Raw genomic sequence first — 22,819 nt, 5'->3', positions numbered from 1 at the left:
AAAGAACGATTCTTTTATTTTTTTCTAATTCCTTTCTCTATATCCAAGTCAAAATAATTGGTTTCCTCTTTTTTGTTCTCTTTTTCGTTTATTCTTATTGTGTCTTGTCCGCACCCTGCTTTGTTGTCTAGTTCTTTTTTTATCATGTTTCAGTAATTGCTGCTCCCGGATAAAATTCATCTTCAATACTTGTGTTGTTTTTCCCGATTCCATTTATGCTCTGCTCAGAATCACACAGATGATCGGAAGGGTTTGTTTTAAGAGTGGTTGTTATGTTCACGTGTTTCTTCAGATTCTTTCATGTCGGGGCATACTCTAACAAAAGGATCATTTTTACGATTAACTTGGGATATTCTGCTCGGTAGCGCTTTTCTTTTGCATCAATATTGCTCACATTTTTATCGTCTTTATTCTGAAACGACATGCATCTGGAGTAAGTATCTTTTTGTACTCCGAATAATAATCTTCTTAATAAAAAAATTAAAACAATGTGAGCATAGTATAGTATTCGTTATGTTTCATTAGTTTACTTCTAACTGGTCTTCATAATTAATGAATTATTGCATAAAAGAAAATTATAATAAGTAGTCAGTGAATATTATTTAATCAGATTAAACATTTATAAAAAGTAATAAACTTTACATCCCAACGTATGTGCAATTCTATTTTGTAGGAGTAGTATTGGTATTAGTGAGCAAAGTAATAAGATAATAAATTATTTAAAAGTATAAACATAAATGAATACTTCAACAAAACATACTTCCATGAGTGGCTTCCCATTGAATGTTATGAATAAAAACCTTTCTGAAGCGGTACTATCATAGTCAATATTTTTGGCCTTCAGATATGTCAATAGTTTTGGTCGTGCGATATTTTCCGTAAACAGCTAAAATCCTCGTATACTTCTTTTCCAATAAAAAGATTTGTTTTTCCAGTCTTTACAAGAAAAAATGTGTCATTCTCCTTTTGTATTGATTTCTTGAGCTTCACAGAATTCTTCGTGTGTAATTGATAATACCGTTTCTTTGCCAACATTACATTCGTTCGAAACAAGGTCGAGAACAAAATTCATAAACATTTTATAGTCATTTTGACGAATTGGTATAGAATCTAAAAAGCAATTTTCTTTTGCATTGTCAATCATATACTGTTCAGTTGTACTTCGTTTATGTTGCTGTGGTTTTGATTTTGATTGATCTTTCTTTCGCTTTTATTTCGTTCTCGTTTGAACAGTATTTTTATCATTATTATTGCAATTAGTTTCAACACTGGTATTGTTTAACTGAACTGATGTTTCCTGAAGATTTGATACTTCTCGTTTGTAGTATACCTAGAACAGTAGGGAGCAATGGGCCACTTGTACCCTATGTGTTTGTTGTCTTGATCTAACATATACATCTCTCGCGTAATTAGAATTCCCCGTACTTCATCATCATGTAATGCCATATACTGTTGAGAATGTGTGGAGTTGTTCCCAAATGTTTGGTTTAAGTTGTACGGGACTAAAGGCATTGGTGTTGTCACACTTCAATGGGGGTTTCCTTAAAAGAAAAATAAATAAAAACAGTATATGCATATTTAAATCTTACAAATATTTTCTTTATCCTAAAACCATTGTAAAGGAATCAATGATTCATTCTGCCAGAAAGTCCATTGCAATATCACTTATGTACTAAAATGTTTTTTACATTAAATGTCGACGAAACACAAAAATCGCCATCAATAAGCTAGTCAGATCGTCATTCTCACGAATGGTCAGAAAATAAAACACTTCCATGAATATATTTTTGAGGAGGTTAAAGTATAATAACTCCCAAACTTTTTTTCGCTAATTCATATTTTTTCACTTTGATGTACAATCAAACTAATCAAATCAAACCTTTCGATAGAAAGAACTAGTTCTAAAGCTTCCTTTGCCTCTATTGTCTCCAGAAACAGCATCTTTTATATGTTCAAACGTTGCATTTGTCCTGCCCAAATTGTCAAGCCATTTAGTGAATACTTTTATGTACGCGTGAATAAAACAACTTTCTGTATGCTGATTCTTTGTTTCTAGCTCAATTTCATCAAACTGTATCATGAACGCTTTTCGCCATCTGCTGGCAATTGCCTAGAGACAATGTAATACATATTTCAATATCAAATATATATTTCGTAAAACTATATTACAGCACGAACAACTCTAAATCTTTTTTTACTCTTTTCTATGTCTCTCTCAACTCAAAACTTTTAAACATTTAACGGTATGATGAGTAAAATAATGTTTTCAATGTTTCATAAAAATGATTTACATACGTTACTAAAGCGTGAGTTTTTGCTGAAGCGAATTTTAAAAATAAACTTGAATTATTTACTGGCTTACTGAGTAAATCAATTGCAAATAATTTCCACTTTGATGCAGGAAAAGATCTTGATAATTGTAAGAAAACCTTTATCCAGTTTATTTGCAATTCGGAAGTACCTGAAAATTAAAGAGATAAATTAAATAACATCAAAATAAAGAAAACTTCACAACAGTCACATCACATTACATGTATTTGAAACGATAAATAGAGTTTAAAATATATTTAAAAAGCATTGAAAATGTTTGCCTTTAAAGTTTGTTTATTATGTGGCCTTAATGCGTTTTTAATTGTTGTATTTCTTTTCTCTTGTAAAAAGAACATATTACGTATTATACAGTGTTTTTACAATGAAATTTTGATAAATCTTATTGAATGTATGACTTAATTCCGTATATTTCTTGATCATCCCCGTATAAGTTTAACCTCGAACTTTCTATCTGTCGACCAAGTTCTATAGGCGGACAGGTCGTTCTTATGTGCCAAAAGTTTACGTACATGTCTAGTTATTTCTAAAACCATCCATCAATGCCAGAAAAGATGAAAAGACACGTTTGTTTTAAACATATAAAGAGGGTGAAAATGACTGGACATGACCTATATACAAATGCTCTATTCATATCATGACTTTTTGACATGCAGTTATGACCTTAAATGACTCTTGTGCGATACATACCATGTAGCCTCAGTAAGCCTCAAATGTATGCCAAAGTATTTTAAATTTCAAACTGCAATGCCATTAACATAACCAACTGTGCAAATTTAAGAAACGTTTAAACATTTTTTTCAAATTTTGTTAATAACTTTTGGTACTCAAGTGTTGCCTTGACCTTCGAGACACTGGCTAGGCTCTTTGGAGTGACATGACTTCTTAATGTTGCACACATGTATTATGCCAACCTAAATCAATACATGTATGGCAAACGGGTCAACTGGAACAACAATGTATTTTTACAGAAGTTAATTGTTACCATGATCTTGAGGTACCATTCTTGATATTACATGGGGCACTATGGCATCTTTTAAAAACATATTTGGCAAATTATTTTACAATTCATTTAGAAATGACAAAGTTGTTGCCCAGACAAATCTGGGTTGGTTTGACCTACAACCTACTTATGCACGAATAATTACGTCATGAACCAGAAGAGGAGGACAGACGGACAGACGATCAAAAAATATCTTATGCCTTCCTTCGGGAGGAAAATGTTGAAAGTCTGTAGACTCTAATATTTGTCTGATGAGTCTATTGATATCATAATAGTAAACGCTGTGGCAAATATTTTTAAATAAAATATCATTTGTGCGTCTCAAATACTTTAATCAATAAGTTCGGTTGAGTTTTTAGAACTAAGTTTTCAGTAAAAAGTTATTGTGTCATAAACCCTTATCTAGATCCATGGAAGATAATGATTGGTCCCCCTGATCTGTGACATAACTGGTTTTCTTTGATTTTGAATTCTGATCCCCGTGCTACATAAAAAAAGAAAACATAATTTTTTTCGTTAGAGAAATAAAAAATTAACGTTACGTATTTATTTACGCAATTCGACATTGACAAATGACTTTTTACAACACTAACAATTGACTTTAATTTTTTCATTAAAACAAGTAAGCCCTTTAAAAATATGCATCAGAAATGTTTGTGTTCTATGTATAAATGAAATTAGGGGATGTGAATTCGTTGTCACTATTTTATTTTCATTTACATTTTGTACACATTTTATTACGTTTTTTCCTGTTTCAAACATAATTAGAGACAAAAGTACTAAAAGGTCTATGTTTAGAAATAATTTTAATTATTTACCCTCTGTATTCTCAAAATAATTTTTTAAGTTTCCCCCCCCCCCCTTTCCATTTTTTTTTTTAATGAGATTCATTTATATAAGTTGTTAATCTGTCATCTATGTTCCAACTCTTTGCGACCTTAATACAGCACGAATCATATAAGATGAAATTGACCAACTTATCCTACCATTACTCATTATACATTACACATACATTTATGAAAGCCTATTTATCATAATTTAAAAGGGGAAAATGTGAGATCAGTTCAAGGAAAATCCTTCAAGGGGTATTAGAATTTATAGAATGATACAAAACAAAGAAGACGTCAAAAAGGGGCGACTATATGAAACATAAAATGTTTCGTGTGTATGCTTTTTCGCGACACAAATATTGAAACAGGCAGATACGACAATGTCAAACTGTGTCGATTTTTTGCATTACTTTTTTGCATTTGCCCTTTTTCACATTGTTTCTTTTTTGCCTTTTCGCATTGTTGAATATTTGAATTTTTGCATTGTTACATTTTTGCCTTGATGTATTGCTGCATGTTTCCTGTTCCGGTTGTACAAACGCATATGTACATCAGTTGCAACGGACAGAGCTTTGCAGTTTCGGGTGTTCGTTAAATTTTACTCCTTTATCTAACATACTGTGACATATGGTATATTTCTAGTCTGCACATGCATAACGGTAACGCTTTACAGATAAGCTACAAAGCAAAATATTGGAAAAGGGAATAACGAAAATATTTTTAAATGTTTCGCATATAGTTGTATAGTTTTGTTGTCAGTTTGCTTTTCTGCCCATTCCAAAATGCTAAACACGAAGATATATAAAGATTGACTTTTTTGGGAAAAAGAAAATATACGATATGGCGTAAATCAGCAATCATGTGTAATAAATTCGACAATGGGTAGCCAAAGCTAAGATAAAAAGCATCAATGTGAAAAAGCAAATATTAAACAATGGGAAACATAATAAAATACAACATCGGATTCAGCAAATACGCGATTTTGCCAAGACATTACATCAAAAAGACGTATAGCATGTATCGAATATTTCCTTAATTTGTTGTCCTTCAAAATTGCAAACATGCAAAACGAATGCGAAATTCAATATGAAAAATTTATTTTGCATGAAGCATGTGGACGCGGAGCAATTATATTACAAGAGAAAAATTAAGCAAGATTAATTTGGTTCAAAATGGTTTATAATTCTGTAAAGAATATGCTTGAGTTATTGGCTTTACATCCCCTATTACGGAGGATCTCAAAAGTTTTTGTGATGTGAAAAGTTAATATGAAATTCGATGCTCTACAAGCTGAACGTTGTTCAAAGTGTTTATGCCAACACGGACACTGGCACCAAGATGAGGATAGCATTTCTATTCTTCTTATAGTCGAGCTAAAAGGTTCATTAGGCTCCACTCTTTTTGTATATACAAGTCACATGAAACCTTACAAAATTTTTAATCTATTTGTTCAATTTTTGGTCACACAGATCTATTTAATATGGAAAAACCACATAAATGGTCAATGCAATGTTTTCCCCTATAAAAATGTTCAATTTGAGACAGTACTCCAATAATTATCTTGGTTGTACGGATCTAATTTGTCTAGATAATAAATCGAAGTTCAGCATGACAGAAAAATGTCGATGACTTATTTCAATGCTTTCCTTTCGCTCATTATACTTTTTTTATGTTATTCAACGATTCAAATGAATTATATTTAAATTAAGAATACTAGATTTCAATGTTTTAATAACTTGTATGGTATGGTTCGTATTCATATAGTAAAAACTTGGCTGAGTAAATGGTTTATAAATGCATGTCATAAAGAATTGTGCCTTCCAAGAACAAATGTCTTTGAAACAAAATCCCAGGATTATGTACTAAACTGTTTCGCTCACTGCCCAGATACACTGTTTTCCTTCAGACTGTTTCACAATTTATGTTACGTCGCAAATCTCCGAAAGTATTGGCTACTGTTTATACAACTGCATTAATATATCCGAAAGTAAAGCGGGATAACTAGGTCGTACAATTTACCATAGTTCATATTTCTACACAGTACACACTACTTTTTAGTTGCTTTGACACGTGCGTAATCCTAAATTGTTTTTTATCTTGCAAATAAAGGAAATTGAATCTCAACACATTTTACATGAAAATACTGCAGTTTAGATGCTTGGTCTTATCATTGATAAACTAGGTCAGAAATTACTATACATTTGTACTACAATCAAATTGATAGAATAGTGCTTCTACGCGGAAGAATCATTATTTTTAAAAATCATTTCAGTCACCACAAAAAGATATTATTTGTACATATTTTCCACATAAAAGTTATTATAAAAATGTTTTTAATGGCGTTTTTGCTCTATATTAAAACAATATTACTTCGATTTTATGTAAAATTTGTCGTCTTCTTACGGCTTTCATACATAAAATCCGTGTTTGGCTGTACTTCGTATGGGACGAAGTAGGACAAAGTAGTCCTATTTTTACGATTTTTTCTCGTAAATATGATATTCATTTGTTTATTATATCATGCAATTAAATAACGATCTTTGTTATTAAACTGGAACATAAACGCATTCAACATATACCGGCATAAAGTGTGTGCTTTAAATGATTAAATCGTGTACTATTTATTAAGATGTTATTTGGTTTGAGTTACGTTTCGATTGTAGACATCGAAACCCCATGATCTGATGCGCCTTGGGGCGCGTCCGTCGCAAATTGAGTACATCATACATCCTAACAGATATAACTAAAGCTATAGATATTTGACAAACCATTGCTCTTTGTTTCATCATATGGATATACCACAGCAGTTTGTTTTTCAGTTTCCTTAGGTTCTATTGGTGTTGTTTCATTGTCATCATCTGCTTTGTATTTGCTGTTTTGATCTAAAAATATAATATATAAAATGTTGGTTTTGTATATAAATTAATACATGTATATAAATAAGCGTTGTTGTGTGCATGTTAAACTCAATAAGAGTACAATATTAGAAATAATGTACACAAAAAGAGAGACAACCATTTAAGAAAAGGATAAACACATAAAAGTTACATAACATATTCAGAGATATCTAAAAAGCTCCGTTTCATTTGAAAAAAGTGGATTTAAAAAGAGACGTGGAAACAATGTCTTAGTATCATATGTTAAATCAGTATCAGAAGTTTGCACATTATTATAAACATAAAATGTGAGCTTCTTCGTGTTTTGAAGAAAAAAGAGGTTAATAAATATCAATAAGCTAAATGAACTATTTTATTCTCAAAATGCTTTAACATTGAGGTATTGTCGTTATTCAAAATGCTTTGATTTTGAAGAAGTGTCGTACATAGATTTTCCCCTAAGCAAATTGATTTACATTTTAAAACCTTAATCATTTAATCTCAATTATTGCATTTCATTTTAAAGAATGTCAATTATTAGAACTTCACTGTAGAACCATACTCATAACTAAGTCCAAATTCTTTCTCATCAAAAGTCTTTCATGAAAGATGAAATTAAGAACTGCTTTTTAACAAATGTATCTCAATATTTACCTTTTGACTTACTAATGAAGTGTGTTGCATCTAACATATTTTCTTCCCCAGATTTAATGTACATAGTATTGTATCCAGTGGTTTGATCTGAAATAAGTTGTTTTAAAGGTTTTCTTTAAAATCTGATTATTGTACATTTGTAGACAAAAGACCTTTTACATTATCTGTGCGTCGCATTCAAAGCATTTGAAGTTTAGTGTAAAAATAAAAAGATAAATAAGTATGGTTTATAACAGGAAAAAAACAAACAAATCAGAATCATTAAAAACTGGTCTTTTACCAAGAAGACCATTATTGCCTTTTTTATTGCTCAACTGAATGAAAACTGTAACTTCCTTTCGTCTTAAACTATATATATAGTGTAATGAAAAGAAAATCAAAGCCTCCGTCATAATTAAGCGGTTGACCAAGATTATAAAAATGAAAATTTCAAACAAAATTTTGATCTCTTGTGTTTAAGCTTTTCTAAAATTTTGGCTTGGGGATCTAGGTTTATTACCCTAAAGGATCGATTAGCACTAAAATATCAAAATGACATATGTCAGATTGCCCAAACCCAAACATTTAATGTTACACAACCTTATAGAAATCACAAGGAAAATAATAATTTTCTAGTGCAAAATTATACAGAATTATTGATAAACACACACTATTTATTATCATAATAAAAAATTATGTCACCATGTTAAATCATTTACAAACAAGAGCCATGTCAACATGGCCATCCCCCGCCGGAAGTGTTTGCTCATTGGAAGAATTCATATGTAGTAGAGCAGAATAATTTAATTTTAAGAGGTATTTTGGTAATGAAAACTGATGGCTGAAGTGATAACAGATTTGAAACCTATTTGAATACTGATGGCTGAAAATAACAAAGGGCAATAACTGAAAAATAATGCAGGGTAGGTTATCATTCTTGTGTGCTGCACCCTCCTCAGTAAAATCAATCCACCACAAAATAGTATGAAAAAGAACAAAGGGCAATAACTCAAAAATTATATAGGGAAGAGTTATCATTCTTGCGGATTCTTGACATCTCATACCCGTTTGAGTTATGCTACACTCAGGTGAAAAATTAAGTATGAAAAATAACAACGGGTAATAACTCAAAAATTATGAAAGGTAGAGTTATCATTCTTTTGCACTGCACACCTCCTGAGTGAGATTTATAGACCTATGAAGTTTCATGTTGATATCTCAAAGGCTTTTTGAGTTATGCTCTGGACAAAAATTAATTTTCAAAAATAACAAAGGGCAATAACACAAATATTATACAGGATAGAGTTATCATTCTTAAGCACTGCACTCCTCCTCAATGAGATCCATCTACCTATGAAATTTCAAGTTGATACCTCAAATACTTTTTGAGATAAGCTCCCAACAAAATAGTATGAAAAAGAACAAAGGGCAATAACTCAAAAATGATATAGGGAAGAGTTATTATTCTTGCGCACAGAATTCTTCCTCAGTAAGATCTATCCACTTATGACATTTCATGTAGACATCTTAAACACTTTTTGAGTTATACTCCACTCAGGTGAAAAATTAAGTTTCAAAAATAACAAAGGGCAATCACTCAAAAATTATGAAAGATAGTGTTATCATTCTTATGCACTGCACATCTCCTAAGTGAGATCTATGCACCTATGAAGTTTTATGTTGATATCTCAAACGCTTTTTGAGTTATGCTCTGGACAAAATTAATTTTGAAAAATAATAAAGGGCAATAACTCAAAAATTATGCAGGGTAGAGTTATCCTTCTTATGCACTGAACTACTCCTCAATGAGATCGATTCATCCACCTATGAAGTTTCAAGTTGATCCCTCAAATACTTTTTCAGATAAGCTTCCGGACATTAAAAGTATGAAAAAGAACAAAGGGTAATAACTCATAAGTTATATAGGAAAGAGTTATCATTCTTGCGCACAGCATTCCTCCACAATAAGATCTATCCACAAATACTTTTTGAAATAAGCTCCCAACAAAATAGTATGAAAAAGAACAAAGGGCAATAATTCAAAAATTATATAGGGAAGAGTTATCATTCTTGCGAAATTTTTTGACATCTCATACACTTTTGAGTTATGCTCCACTCAGGTAAAAAATTAGGTATGAAAAATAACAACGGGCAATAACTCAAAAATTATGAAAGGTAGAGTTATCATTCCTTTGCACTGCACATCTCCTGAGTGAGATTTATTGACCTATGAAGTTCCATGTTGATATCTCAAAGGCTTTTTGAGTTATGCTCCGGACAAAAATTAATTTTGAAAAATAACAAAGGGCAATTACACAAAAATAATACAGGATAGAGTTATCATTCTTTGTTCTGCACTCCTCCTCAATGAGATCCATCCACCTATGAAGTTTCAAGTTGATACCTTAAATACTCTTTGAGATAAGCTCCGGACAAATAGTATGAAAAAGAACAAAGGGCAATAACTCAAAAATTGTATAGGGAATAGTTATCACTCTTGCGCACAGCATTCCTCCTCAATAAGATGTATCCACCTATGACATTTCATGTTGACATCTCAAACGCTTTTTGAGTTATGCTCTGAACAAAAATTAATTTTGAAAAAAGACAAAGGGCAATAACACAAAAATTATGCAGGGTAGAGTTATCCTTCTTATGCACTGAACTCCTTCTCAATGAGATCGATCCATCCACCTATGAAGTTTCAAGTTGATACCTCAAATACTTTTTCAGATAAGCTCCGGACAAAATAGTATGAAAAAGAACAAAGGATAATAACTCAAAAATAATATAGGAAAGAGTTATCATTCTTGCGCACAGCATTCCTCCTCAATTAGATCTATCCACCTATAAGATGTATCCACCTATGACATTTCATGTTGACATCTCAAACACTTTTTGAATTATGCTCCACTCAGGTGAAAAATTAAGTATGAAAAATAACAAAGGGCAATCAAAAATAAAAAATTATGCAGGGTAGAGTTATCATTCTTGTGCACTGCACTCCTCAACAATGAGGTCTATCCACTTATTTCTTACATATCCATTCTACGGCAATATTATACATGTTTATATATAAATGATTCATTAATATACAAAAATAATCATATAGTATCAGGAACATAAACTGAACATAATCTACTGACAGTACCAAAAAGCTTTTGGTGACTTTTATGCACACGAGTTTTCTGGAACGTCTTGTAATTTTGCACAGAACGTTTAAAATGCATTATCACATAAACCGCGGCGCAGGAGTGTAATAAACCGTTTAATAAAAACGATATTACACTACACGATATTTCATTAGTGTAATAACACTCTGACGTGACGTCATTTGCGCTATAAACATAGCGCTAACGCGCGCTAATGTTAGCGTTACACTATTGGCGCGTCTGATAAAAATGACTCTTGTTAACAGTTTACCGTGCTTTTTTATATATGTGATAAAAAGAATATTATATTCGTGTAAATTCAATACTAAATATATTGAACTCGTTGAATGAAATAATATTATGCTCGCCAGAGGCTCGCATAATATGATTTTATTCAACTCGTTCAATAAATTTAGTATTAAACCTACACTTATTCGATATTTCAATGTCCTCTATATTTATAACAGGTAGAATAAACTTTTCACCAGATATCATATGAGAATTTTTAAGCTGTTTCAAAAATTTCATCAAAGGGAGCATAGTTTACAGAAAAATCCAAATTACAGAACAACCCAAAGTCCGAGAAATGTAAATAGTACAAATCCTCTCCCAAACTCCTTTGAGATTATTAAAAAAATTAACTCTGGAAAACGTTTTAGAAAGATGCCTTATACATTTATAATGGAAACGAGTTTTTACATTATCAAAGAGTTCAATTGACTATGCAGTCTTTTTTAATTTTTTATCAATTAATTCGCTATTAATAGATTAATCTCACCAGGTTCCGCCAGCGATGGTACTCCAATCCTTTCGTCTTGATTTAGTTCAACATCTAGCGGCGGTGTATTCTTAATACCGCATCGGACATCTAGCAGCGGTGTATTCCCAATGTCGCATCGAGAGGAGTCATCTAATTTAAAGTAAAGATATAAAAATAATTCAAAGTAGGTCAGCTGGTATCAAAATTCATTTCAGCATAAAAATTACACCACTGTTCTAAATTTCAAAACACAATAAAGAAGGCAAGAAAGAATGTCACATGATATTCAAACCATCAAAAGTACGTCAGATATTATCAAAATTCATCTCATCAAAAAAAAAAACACCCTTGGTCCAAAGTTCATGTCTGTACGTTAAGAAGCAAGAAAGTAGCTCAAATGATATCAATAATATGTAAAGTAGTTCAGCTGATATCAAAATTCATTTTGGCGCATGACCTAAATTTCAAGTATGTACGTCAAAAAGTAGGTCAAATTATATAAAAAAATATCAGAAGTGGATCAAAATTCAATTCTGTATCAAGTCTTTATTTCAAAGAAACGAAGAACAAGGTCAAACGATATTAATATCGAAAGAAGGTCAGTTGACATCAAAATTCAATTCAGCATCAGAAAATACATTTCTTGTCCAATTTCAAGTATGTTTGGTAACAATTTAATTAACAAGTGTGACCACTAGAGTGTTAACAAGATATTCTCACATTTGGGCGGTGTAACCTAGTTTTTGATCCCAGGTGACCCATGTTCGAACCTCATATGAAAGTAAACTTTCAGACCAATTTTCAAGATAATTGAATTAAAACAGTAGCCAGTAGAGTGCTAACATTGTATTTTGATTCCGGTGACCTATTGTTTCATCCGAGATGACCCATGTTCGAACGCATCTGAGCAATAACCAAGACAAGCATCCTGACCAAGTTTAATGATACTTGAGTAAAAAATGTTACCACTTGAGTGTTAACAAGGTTTTTCCATATTCGGCGGAGTGACTTAGTTTTTGACACCAGGTGATCCATATTCGAAATAGACATAGGAAGCGTCAAAACAAACTTGCGGACTAATTTCCAGGATATTTGGATCAAAACAATGGCCACTACAGTGTTAACAAGATTTTCTATTTTTAGCTCCTGTGATATAGTTTTTTTTAATCCGAGATGTTCGAACTCATCTGAGCAATTACCTTTAAAAGCATCCTGATCAAGTTTGATTAAAATTGAGCCAAAAATGTGACCACTAGTCAAAAGAAAAAAGAAGGTTAAAGATTAAATGATTCTCTTGTTATAGTGCGGAATCCAACTGGTCTACCGAGCACTGGGCTTTTCAACATACCGACATACCGACCAACATTTGTAAAGCAATATACCCCCTTTTCTGCGGAAGGGGCATAATAAGACACACGAAAACGAAAACGGATAAGGGTTTACCCTCACGTGAAGCCAATATTTTTGAGTCGAACGAATTTGCGGGCGCTTCTGGTTGAGTAAGTGGGCGATTTGTCCGAATTGTTTGGAAATGTCTTTACTGCTTGTAGAGTTAAACATCTTTATGACATACTACGCTATGCCATTCAGTATTTATTGATAATGGTCAAAATTTTGTAAAAGAAAAAGAAGATTGCCATTTTACCCATTGATGTACATAAATGATAAATGTGGAGACTCTTTTTCATAAACGAGTTAATACTTGTCTGTGAACTATATTTTGCTATAACTCCAATAATCAATAATTTAAAAAAAATGATCATAAACAATCTTTTGTTGATATGGATGTTCTTTTTTCCTTTTTGTATGTAATAAAGATGAACAAAATTATGATTAACAATTGTGGGATGCACATTGTACACAATTCAACAAATATCAACAAAATAGAAAAAATCAGAATCTCTAAAGTATGCAAAAAAGCAAAATGGAAAATGTTGCTCCGCCTCTTTCCATCAGTATAAGGTTGACTGCTAAAGAGCACTATCTGAAATAAAGCCATGAGTTCATTTGTGTAAACCAGGTCATCCACTGAATATGTATAATATCAGTTTAGCAATTGGATAGACAGTCCGCCAATTTACATAAAACTGTCACCACCGGAACGACCCATTGCTCAGTTACCGCGTAAAATACTCGTCTGTTAAAGCAAGAACTAAAAACTATCAAAATTTTTATGGTGATATGGCTGTTATGATAATCACTTGACACTCGTGTAATTGCGAATATTTTATATATTGGTATCCATACAAGTGTTTAATGGCTTTCCATATAGGCAAAAAGGGCAAAACTGGATACAGATCTCTTAGTTAAGTCCCAAGTATCCGACAGATGAGCCTTATCCCAAAATTATCAAATATCCTAAACAAGAGGGCCATGATGGCCCTGAAGTCGCTCACCTGTATATAGGCCCCCGTAGCGGGGCCAGTTTAAACCCCAGGGCTTTTATTTGAACAAACTTGGTAGACACCCATTAGAAGATGTTTCATGCTAAACATCTAATTAAGGTCTAGCTGGTCAAGTTTTTTATTTAAACATATAGTTTAAAAACAAGGGGACACACCTGGGCAGGGCCAGTTTGACCCAAGGCTTTTATTTTGTCAATCTTTGTAGACACTTACTAGAAAAGTTTCATGCTTAATATCTGAACTCTAGCTATTCGGATTTTTCGAAGAAGATTTTTAAGTTTTTGCTATACACATATAAGTAAAATCAATGACCCCCGGGTGGGGCCAATTTTTGACCCCCAGGGCTTTTATTTGAACAAACTTTGTAGACCACTGACAAGAAGATGTTTCATGCTTAATATCTAAACTCTAGCTTTTTGGGTTTAGTCAAAGAAGATTTTTAAGTCTTTGCTATACACATATAAGGAAAATCAATGTCACCTGGGGCGGGGCCAATTTTGACCCCAGGGCTTTTATTTGAACAAACTTTGTAGACACTCACTAGAAGATGCTTCGTGCTTAATATCTAAACTCTAGTTATTTGAGTTTTTTCAAAAAAGATTTTTTAAGTTTTTGTTATACACATATAAGGAAAATCAATGACCCCCGGGCGGGGCCAATTTCGACCCCAGGGCTTTTATTTGAAAAAACTTGGTAGACACTCACTAGAAGATGTTTCATGTTTAGTATCTATCAAGCTATTTGGTTTTTTTTTCAAAGAAGATTCTTAGTTTTTGCTATACACATATAAGGAAAATCAATGACCCCCGGGGCGGGGCCAATTTTGACCCCAGGGCTCTTATTTGAACAAACTTGGTAGACATCCATTAGAACATGTTTCATGCTAAATATCTTAGCTCTAGCTCTTTGGGTTCTTTAAAAGAAGATTTTTTAATTTTTTACTATATGCATATAGGGAAAATCAATGACCCCCTGGGGCGGGGCCAATTTTGATCCCAGGGCTTTTATTTGAACAAACTTGGTAGACACTCACTAGAAGATGTTTCATGCCAAATATCTAAGCTCTAGCTCTTTGGGTTATTTAGAAGAAGATATTTAAAGTTTTTTCATTTGGTTGCCATGGCAACCAGAGTTCTGCATGGAATTAAATTCTTTGAACAATTTTCAAAGGTGACCACCAAAGGAACATTCATGTGAAGTTTGGATGAAATTGGCTTAGTGGTTTATGAGGAGATGTCATTTAAAGTAAAAGTTTACGGACGACGGACGGACGACGGACGGACGCCGGACGAAAAGCGATCACAAAAGCTCACCCTGTCACTTTGTGACAGGTGAGCTAAAAATGAATACAATATCTTTGATTGTTTTCAAAATTGTTGATCAACAACTAATTTGTTTTAAAAATTTAAGTTTTAATTGTATAAAATAATTTAATTTTTATCTTCGGAGGTTTTCATTTTCTTGTTTGTCGAAAATTGAAAACAATACTGTAAGTCAAACAACATCAGAATTAACGGTCTGAAAATGGTTTAAAAAGAAAATGCCTATGAAACAACTCAGATGGTAATTATTAACTTGAATGGAGTTATCCCAAAAACAATATTTATATAATAAAATACAATTATGACTTGTGTAAAGTTATCGATGTAAATGCTGAAACAACTTGTGTGAAAAATACTAGTTCTGTGTACGCGTAAAGAAATAACAAGACCGATCAGTGATCACATGTATCGCCTCATGATAGCCATAACTCGACCAAAAATTATTCAACCTATAGACCCTTTCATATAAGCGATAAGCGTCGGGGAAGAGATACTTCCCTTACCTGATGTGCCATAAATGGGAGATTGTTCTATACAGACCGTGTATAATGTTAGCTTATTGACGTTTTTTTGTGTGTGACAAGCATGAAAATTAGATTATCAGTGTTTTTTGTTGTATTTTAAATGATTATATAGAGCATATGTATTTGTTTGTGTGTAAGATGAAATTTTATTTCATTGAGTGAGCTTTAAAAACAGTATTCTCACAAGTGGCGTAGCCACAAGGGATACTGTTTTTAAAGTTCATGAGATTAAATCAAACTACATCTTACACAACAAACAAACAAAATTAAATTGTCTTTTTGTGCTTAAAAACAAGTTAAAATGAAATTTCCTTAATATCAACTTTAGTATTAAAATCTATTTTCCCCACTGGTAGCCTCATTTAGTCAAATTTCTCATAAAATACAAGAAGTCTTGGGCTGAAAAAATATGTTCGACAATCATTGTTAAAGGGCGATGATATTATTCATTTTATTCAAATTATATGAATGATCGCTTGTTTAAATAAAAAAATTCTAATAGGAGAAAAAGTCAAACAATCCATCCTTATTTCTGTTACTTACGGCGAATTTATATTAATAATTATAATTAATATGCGCATGAGCTAGAGATCAAGTCTGTAAAGTTTCATTGAAATGTTTCAGTGGTTTAAAAAGGGGTAGTCGGACAAACTTTAAAAACAAAAATCGTTAAAAGGCCGTACCTCTGGCAAATCAGTGAACCGGAAAATGCTGACGACATGCACACCTAGACTTGGTACTGATCATTCCTATAAAGTTTGGATGAGTTTCCAAAAGTAGCATTTCTTGAGTAATGCGGACAAGTTTTTATGCTGGACGGACGAAAAGACAGACGATGGAGAGGTGATCCCAATATGCCACTACTCCGTAGAGGCGAATGTTTTTGTTGTTGTTGTTGTTGTTTTTTCTTAATTTCTTTTTCATTTTGATTGTCAAGCGTAAAGCCTAGTGATAAAAGTAAATATATTGAATTGTCATAAATGCATGTATTTATTTCTATAAGTCTTGATAATCAATATATAACACAACAAAGATATCTAAAACGCTAACATGTTCATTATGATATAAAATGATATAAAATTTACATTATTTCAAAAATGCTTTACTGATTTTTATATAAAATGTTATGGTTTTTTTTTGTTGTTTTTTATTCTGTTTATTCTTTTATAGTTACATCAATTGATGTATTCGTGTAACTTGTTTTTTAACTAAATGATAATATATACTTATATCAGTGTATTTGATTGTTAACTTATACATGTATATAGAGCGTTAAATGAGCAATGACAATGTGACAACAACTTTTCCAAAATTTCTAATTATCTTATATATAGTGCTGATTTGTTATGGTTTCAAATATAATTTCTAGATTTTTGTAAATGTATAGCATATGTATATATTTTTGTAATAGCTGCAGATTATATTATATCATTGTAGGCAGGGACAGTATATTAGCATTGTTCTGTCTGCTTCGTTAGCCAGTGTACACTGAATAAGTATGGGAGTCTAAGTAAATCCCCGATACTTTTATACTTATATACTTTATATATAGAATTCCGCCGTTCTACATTAATAAGTTATGTTGTATCAATTTCATTGAAGCTGATAGTGTCTGCAAAGATTTTTATCATGTAATTTAAAACTGTTTATATGTTTCATGCTTCTAAATGGGACGTGATTTCCCGTAACTGTCGGACATATGATTAAGTATTTTTAAATTTTAACAGATTGCTCCTTTACGATGTGACGCCGAAGTTCCAAAAATCATCTCTGTCAAGGAAACTTAATGTTTGTGCGATGTTAACATTTAAATTGAGGAAATTAGTTCAAAGGAAACAGTTAACCCGAAGAAAAAACTTTTGACCTTTAATGTTTGAAATAAATCTGCAGACAAGAAAGTTAAATAGTGAAATGATTTTTCATTTTATGATAAATACTAAAAATCATTAGTTTCGAACAATCCATGTTTTAACCATTTACCTCATATATACGCGTAACAACGCACTTTCGACCCTTCTCTTATACTCGTTTAAGCCTCAAATAGTGAAAAAATGTCCTGTTTGGACTCCAAAGACATGTTTTCGTTTGAGAAATGTTGATAAAAGTGATCACTTTTTCGGCGCCGCCACCCATCAAAAAGGTACACCAAGAAAACTGTGGACTTGTGAGAGGCTCAAAATGACTTAAGGTCGATCATAAGGTTAACGTGTAACCAACGTTGAAAAGCCTTTGACTCTATCTGAACCCATTGAGAAGTTGCAGCCATTTGAAATCAAATTTGATAAAAAAATCAACGCAAAATAGTAGTTTTTGGCAATTTTGAGATGTCCCCTCGTTGCCATGGTAGCAGAAAATTTAGGATTACAAAGGCAATTGTCCAGTCAACATTTGTGCCAAGTTTGATAAGTATTGAAGCAGTTTTTATAGCTTTATAGCAATTTGAAGTTGTATCGGGAGACTTTTCAATGAAAACAGCCATTTTTTTAACAAAATGCTCATGCAGTAATTGGTTAAACTTAGGCAAAGAATTGAAATGATTTTGCCAAATTCCTATTTGATAATTGTAACTCATTTGTAAATATTTTATTCTCTTTTAAATAATTTAAAGTAGAATTGTTCACAGTCGTTTTCCTTAGTATATTATTTCGATGTTACCACTTTACCATTGCTGGCATGTTACAAATAAGAAATAAGAAATATATATATATATATATATATATATATATATATATATATATATATATATATATATATATATATATATATATATATATATATATATAACATTATCGAAATATACCTGTTAATGATATAATGCTGTTCGTTTCAAGATATTGAAGCTGATGAACACGTTTTGTTTAGATGTCATCCTAATATTGTTTATTTCTAGAATTACTAAAAATGTTTAAAACTTATAAAAAATAATATAAAATATCAGCAGTTTGTATATAAAATGTGCAGCGCGAAAAATAAAACAAGTACTGGTTTAGCATTGAGATTCATATTTCTAAAAAGAAACTAAGTACTCATGAGCTCTCGTGTAAATCGTTTATCACTTTACAATTTATTTTTAGTTTTTCTTTGGTCAGCATAAAATAATATAACTGTGAGAGAAAACGATCATTTTGCTTATTTGTGTTAACTATTTTTGTTTAATTTCACTATTGTCATTAATATCCTTTAGGATTTTATAGTTTAATGGTTACACAATTTATGTTAATTGCGTTAGCTAATTGTAATAAGCTTTTGGTAATGATACGTCGATTTTCTTATTTAAAAGAGACTGTTTAATGGGCATTTTGCAGCAAATCTTTAACCCCAGTCACACTAGAGCTTACGAGTACTTGCGACTACCGGCGACGTGTAAAACCGACGATCATTGGCGATTGTCTGCGACCAAGCCCTCTTTGAACAGATAAATATACTTCTGTGATTATCGTATAACCAATCATCATTGACAATCGCGCGACAGGTCATCAGCAAACGTGCGATGGTCTCAAGATTGCCTGGGATTACTTACGACAACCCGTGACCTGTCATGCGATCACCTACAACTTGTCGTGCGACCATCACACGATTACTAAAGACTACTCAAGATTATCAGTGACTAGTGGCAATTTGTAAAGACTGTGGTAAGATTGTCTTACTTTCGAGCTCAAAAACCTCTCTACGAATGAAGTTGGTCGTGCGACCTAAATAAGATAACCTGAGACTATCGAAGATCACCGATGACCGTCCTAAGATTTTTTAAAGATTGTCCGCGACCAGTGGTCACTGGTGATTGTCAACTGGTCTTTTGTGGTCGTAAGCTCTAATGTGACTGAAGCTTTGTATGAATTTCAATACTAATTTTTGTGTTCTAAAACGTCGAAAAAAAATTCTTATTACATATAATAGTTAAAATCGACGAATGAAATAACTTCTGATATAACATTAAAAGGTATAAGCTGTGTGGCATTTATCTACATGCTCATTGCAGTCAGCGAGCGTGATCTTCGTGATAAGCAATGATTTATTTGCTTTGTATGTTTAGTAGATATGCCTTAAACGTGAATGTCAATTTAATGAATTAAGGACATTAATCTCAAATATGTTATCCATTAACTAAATAAATTTTTACTTTATGATCTACAATTCAAATTGTTGATTGATAACACATCTAGAAGTATAAATGATATTACCTTTATACTTGTTTATGCTTGTTTTCTGCACAACATCTCTACTACAATGTTTGGTTGTTTCATTATAACGCTTTTGACGGTTACCAACTGCAATCAATGTATTATGTAATTACTTCACCTCCATAAAGAATTCAATGTCACATATGTAATCATATCAATAATCTTATCTGATAATCATAAATTCTTGAATAAAAATTTCAAACGCTGTGGCATATAAACTGCGAGAAACATATGTCTGTATAAAATAATAATATAAATAAAGCATGTGATAAAATTGCCCTTTTGTAAGCTTGCATGATTCAGGGCGCCGTGTAAAATAGCGGACTGCTTTATGACAGCTCTGGTAATATCACAATTAAAACTATACTGACCAATGGCAATTCACTCTCGGTTAAAAAAAGACATTACAAAACCGGGTTTTCTCTACGAAAGTACATCACAAAACACGAATCGGACAAATACTTATGTTCAATAATATCTCAAGTGTATTTTTTTGTGTAGATCAAAATCTGCAGAAGCCCCGGAATTAACTAGTGGGCTTGCGCTTTACATGCGTCCTTCTGCTTCTGCACATTTAAATGCACGAACAAAGGGTGCAATAATATTTAATATTCTCAGCTAAATCATTTTGTTCTAATATAGCATTAATAGTCTTAGTTTAAACATTTTTTCTAATTAAGCATTTTGTTCTTTACCTGATCTTGTCTTTGATACAGTCTTTTTTCTTTTTTGCATTATCCAATCTCTTTGATTTCGTTCAAGTCTAAATAATCAAAGTAATTAATATAGTGTTAGTTTTAATTGTGATTAAATATAATGATCATAGCGATAATAAAAATAATGACTATAATAATAACATTGCATATGATGATGACATTAATAGCAATTATAATGATAATTACTATAATAATAATAATAAAACATGCATTTATAAAATCTTTTTTAAAATAAGGCCAAGAAAAATTATGGCATTTTTACGCTTTATTATACAATAAACTTTACTCCAAAAAAGCTTTTCTGTAATTGCCCAATTTACAAATGATTGAATAATACAATTACTTTCTGATGATGTAATGTGGCAGTATGAAGAAAACGACAACGAAATGAAGAAGAAGGAGAACTATTATCCAGGGTTCCAATAGAGTTGATAGATCACCGCTGACGTCTGTCAAATAGAAAACCTGCAGAATTATTACGTTCTTCAATTGTTATTACTTAAATTTATCTAATGCATGTTAGGGAACGTTACCACTATTTTACTTATGACAATGAATTAAGAATATTTTAACAGTTGATATAAAATACAAATACAAGAATAGGTTCTTTTTAAATGTGCACTACATGGTGTGACTTTCTCGGAAGAAATTACAAAATTGTAGGTAATTTATCAAAAGCAAACATGTAATATTCACAATAATTTGTCATTTCGATCTTTAAGTAAATAGGCACTTTCTCTAGCAAAGCCTTTTTTTCAGAGCATATATTTTCATTGAACGTTACTAATTGTATACTGGTTTGAGAACAATATGCATTTTAACGGCATTCTTTAGTACAAGCAGGTAGTTGTGCTTACTTACTTGACCTTAAAAAATCATATTCTAAATCGCTGCCATTGTTTGTTAATTTTTACCTTAATTCTCACATGGGTGAGATAAAACACATTATTTTTTGAAATTTTTATTCACAGTTTTGCTTATTTTAGTCGGCTAAAGTGTGAACGAAAAGAATCAATGGAACAAATAAATAAATTCAATGCGGCAGCCATCTTGGATTTCAAAATGACTGAAAATTTCCTTTGTTTCTATATATACTAAAAAGGTTTTCTACTAGACTTTTATCGCCCTAAATGGAAGCCTGCTCAAATGTCAGTTTCCTAGTGTCCTCATGTGCCAGTTAGGTGTATTTGATGGGTTCTAGGTTGGCATTGAAATAAATTCTGTATACGCCCGACGTTTAGGATTAATCATTGACTATTGGTGGCAAAAAGACTGCTTTTGGAGTTTGAAAAAGTGTTGCGGGTCACAGACATCTGCACATGTCAACTCATTTACAACATGACGTATGTCTGTCTATATAGTTCCGTCCATAACTGTCATTCATTGAAAGGATATAAGCATAAGTAGCAGATAACGACCACTTAATGCATACTGAAATTATAAATAATTGTTTCCTTATGTTTCTAAATTATTGTAAGACTTGTAAGATTATAACAGTTACCATGCCTTCATTGTTTTTATGGGGATGCCCTTAGGGGACATTTTCAAGTGGCAAGCCCTTGTTGTTTATCCAGGTGTTACATTATTGTCGGGATAATGCATACATAGTTGGTACCAGTTTAGTCACTATTTTTACACTTACAAATGCCAAAGTGTTTTATTGATTGATATTTGAAAAATATGGGATGAGATAAATATATTGTGGCAAATGACATCAAGAAATAAGTTATATCATAATGGAATAAGATACCCTATCAATTTCTCGTAGGATAGCCAGGAACAAAATAAGTAAGAAAATTTTAATATGTACTTGTCACGTGAATATCAATAGACAAATTTAAAAACATGACATAGATAAACACACAAAATTTCGTATTTTAGTTTATTTTTACTTTAATTTAAATACATATGCATCGTTGGCATATATTTCACATTATTTCAGTAGAAAAAGAAACTTAATAAAACAAAGTGGCTTATCAAATCATTTAAGAGTAATCAAAAGAGGATAAACAGCAGTGAATAGTCAATATAAAAGTAATAGAACTAGTCATCTAGGCATGAATACCCGAGATAAACCTATAATAATTTA

At 31.8% G+C, this 22,819-nt stretch overlaps 1 protein-coding gene across 1 annotated transcript; it reads right to left on the bottom strand.

The window, feature by feature from the left end:
* Window positions 1-3,719: 3,719 nt before the first annotated feature.
* LOC132714586 (uncharacterized) lies at window positions 3,720-21,174 on the bottom strand. The gene is made up of 7 exons (XM_060697475.1): window positions 21,074-21,174; window positions 20,710-20,777; window positions 20,015-20,101; window positions 11,601-11,732; window positions 7,692-7,778; window positions 6,961-7,043; window positions 3,720-3,815 (listed from the first exon to the last, which is right to left on the bottom strand). The coding sequence occupies exons 2-7, from the start codon at window positions 20,747-20,749 to the stop codon at window positions 3,720-3,722; spliced, it is 525 nt and encodes a 174-aa protein (XP_060553458.1). The 5' UTR covers window positions 20,750-20,777; window positions 21,074-21,174.
* Window positions 21,175-22,819: the final 1,645 nt, after the last annotated feature.

The sequence above is a fragment of the Ruditapes philippinarum genome, unplaced genomic scaffold, assembly GCF_026571515.1.
Source record: "Ruditapes philippinarum isolate M1 unplaced genomic scaffold, ASM2657151v2 ctg15414_1_1_1_1, whole genome shotgun sequence".
NCBI classification, from domain to species: Eukaryota; Metazoa; Mollusca; class Bivalvia; order Venerida; family Veneridae; genus Ruditapes; species Ruditapes philippinarum.
This window is presented reverse-complemented; position numbering and strand designations above follow the sequence as displayed.

Coding starts and splice junctions, on each gene's coding strand:
- LOC132714586 (XM_060697475.1), bottom strand. CDS start 20,749: ATGCAAAAAAGAAAAAAGACTGTATCAAAGACAAGATCAG. Junction 7,779..11,600: donor ACCATCGCTGGCGGAACCTG/GTGAGATTAATC, acceptor AACTTATTTCAG/ATCAAACCACTGGATACAAT. Junction 7,044..7,691: donor CTTCATTAGTAAGTCAAAAG/GTAAATATTGAG, acceptor TTATATTTTTAG/ATCAAAACAGCAAATACAAA.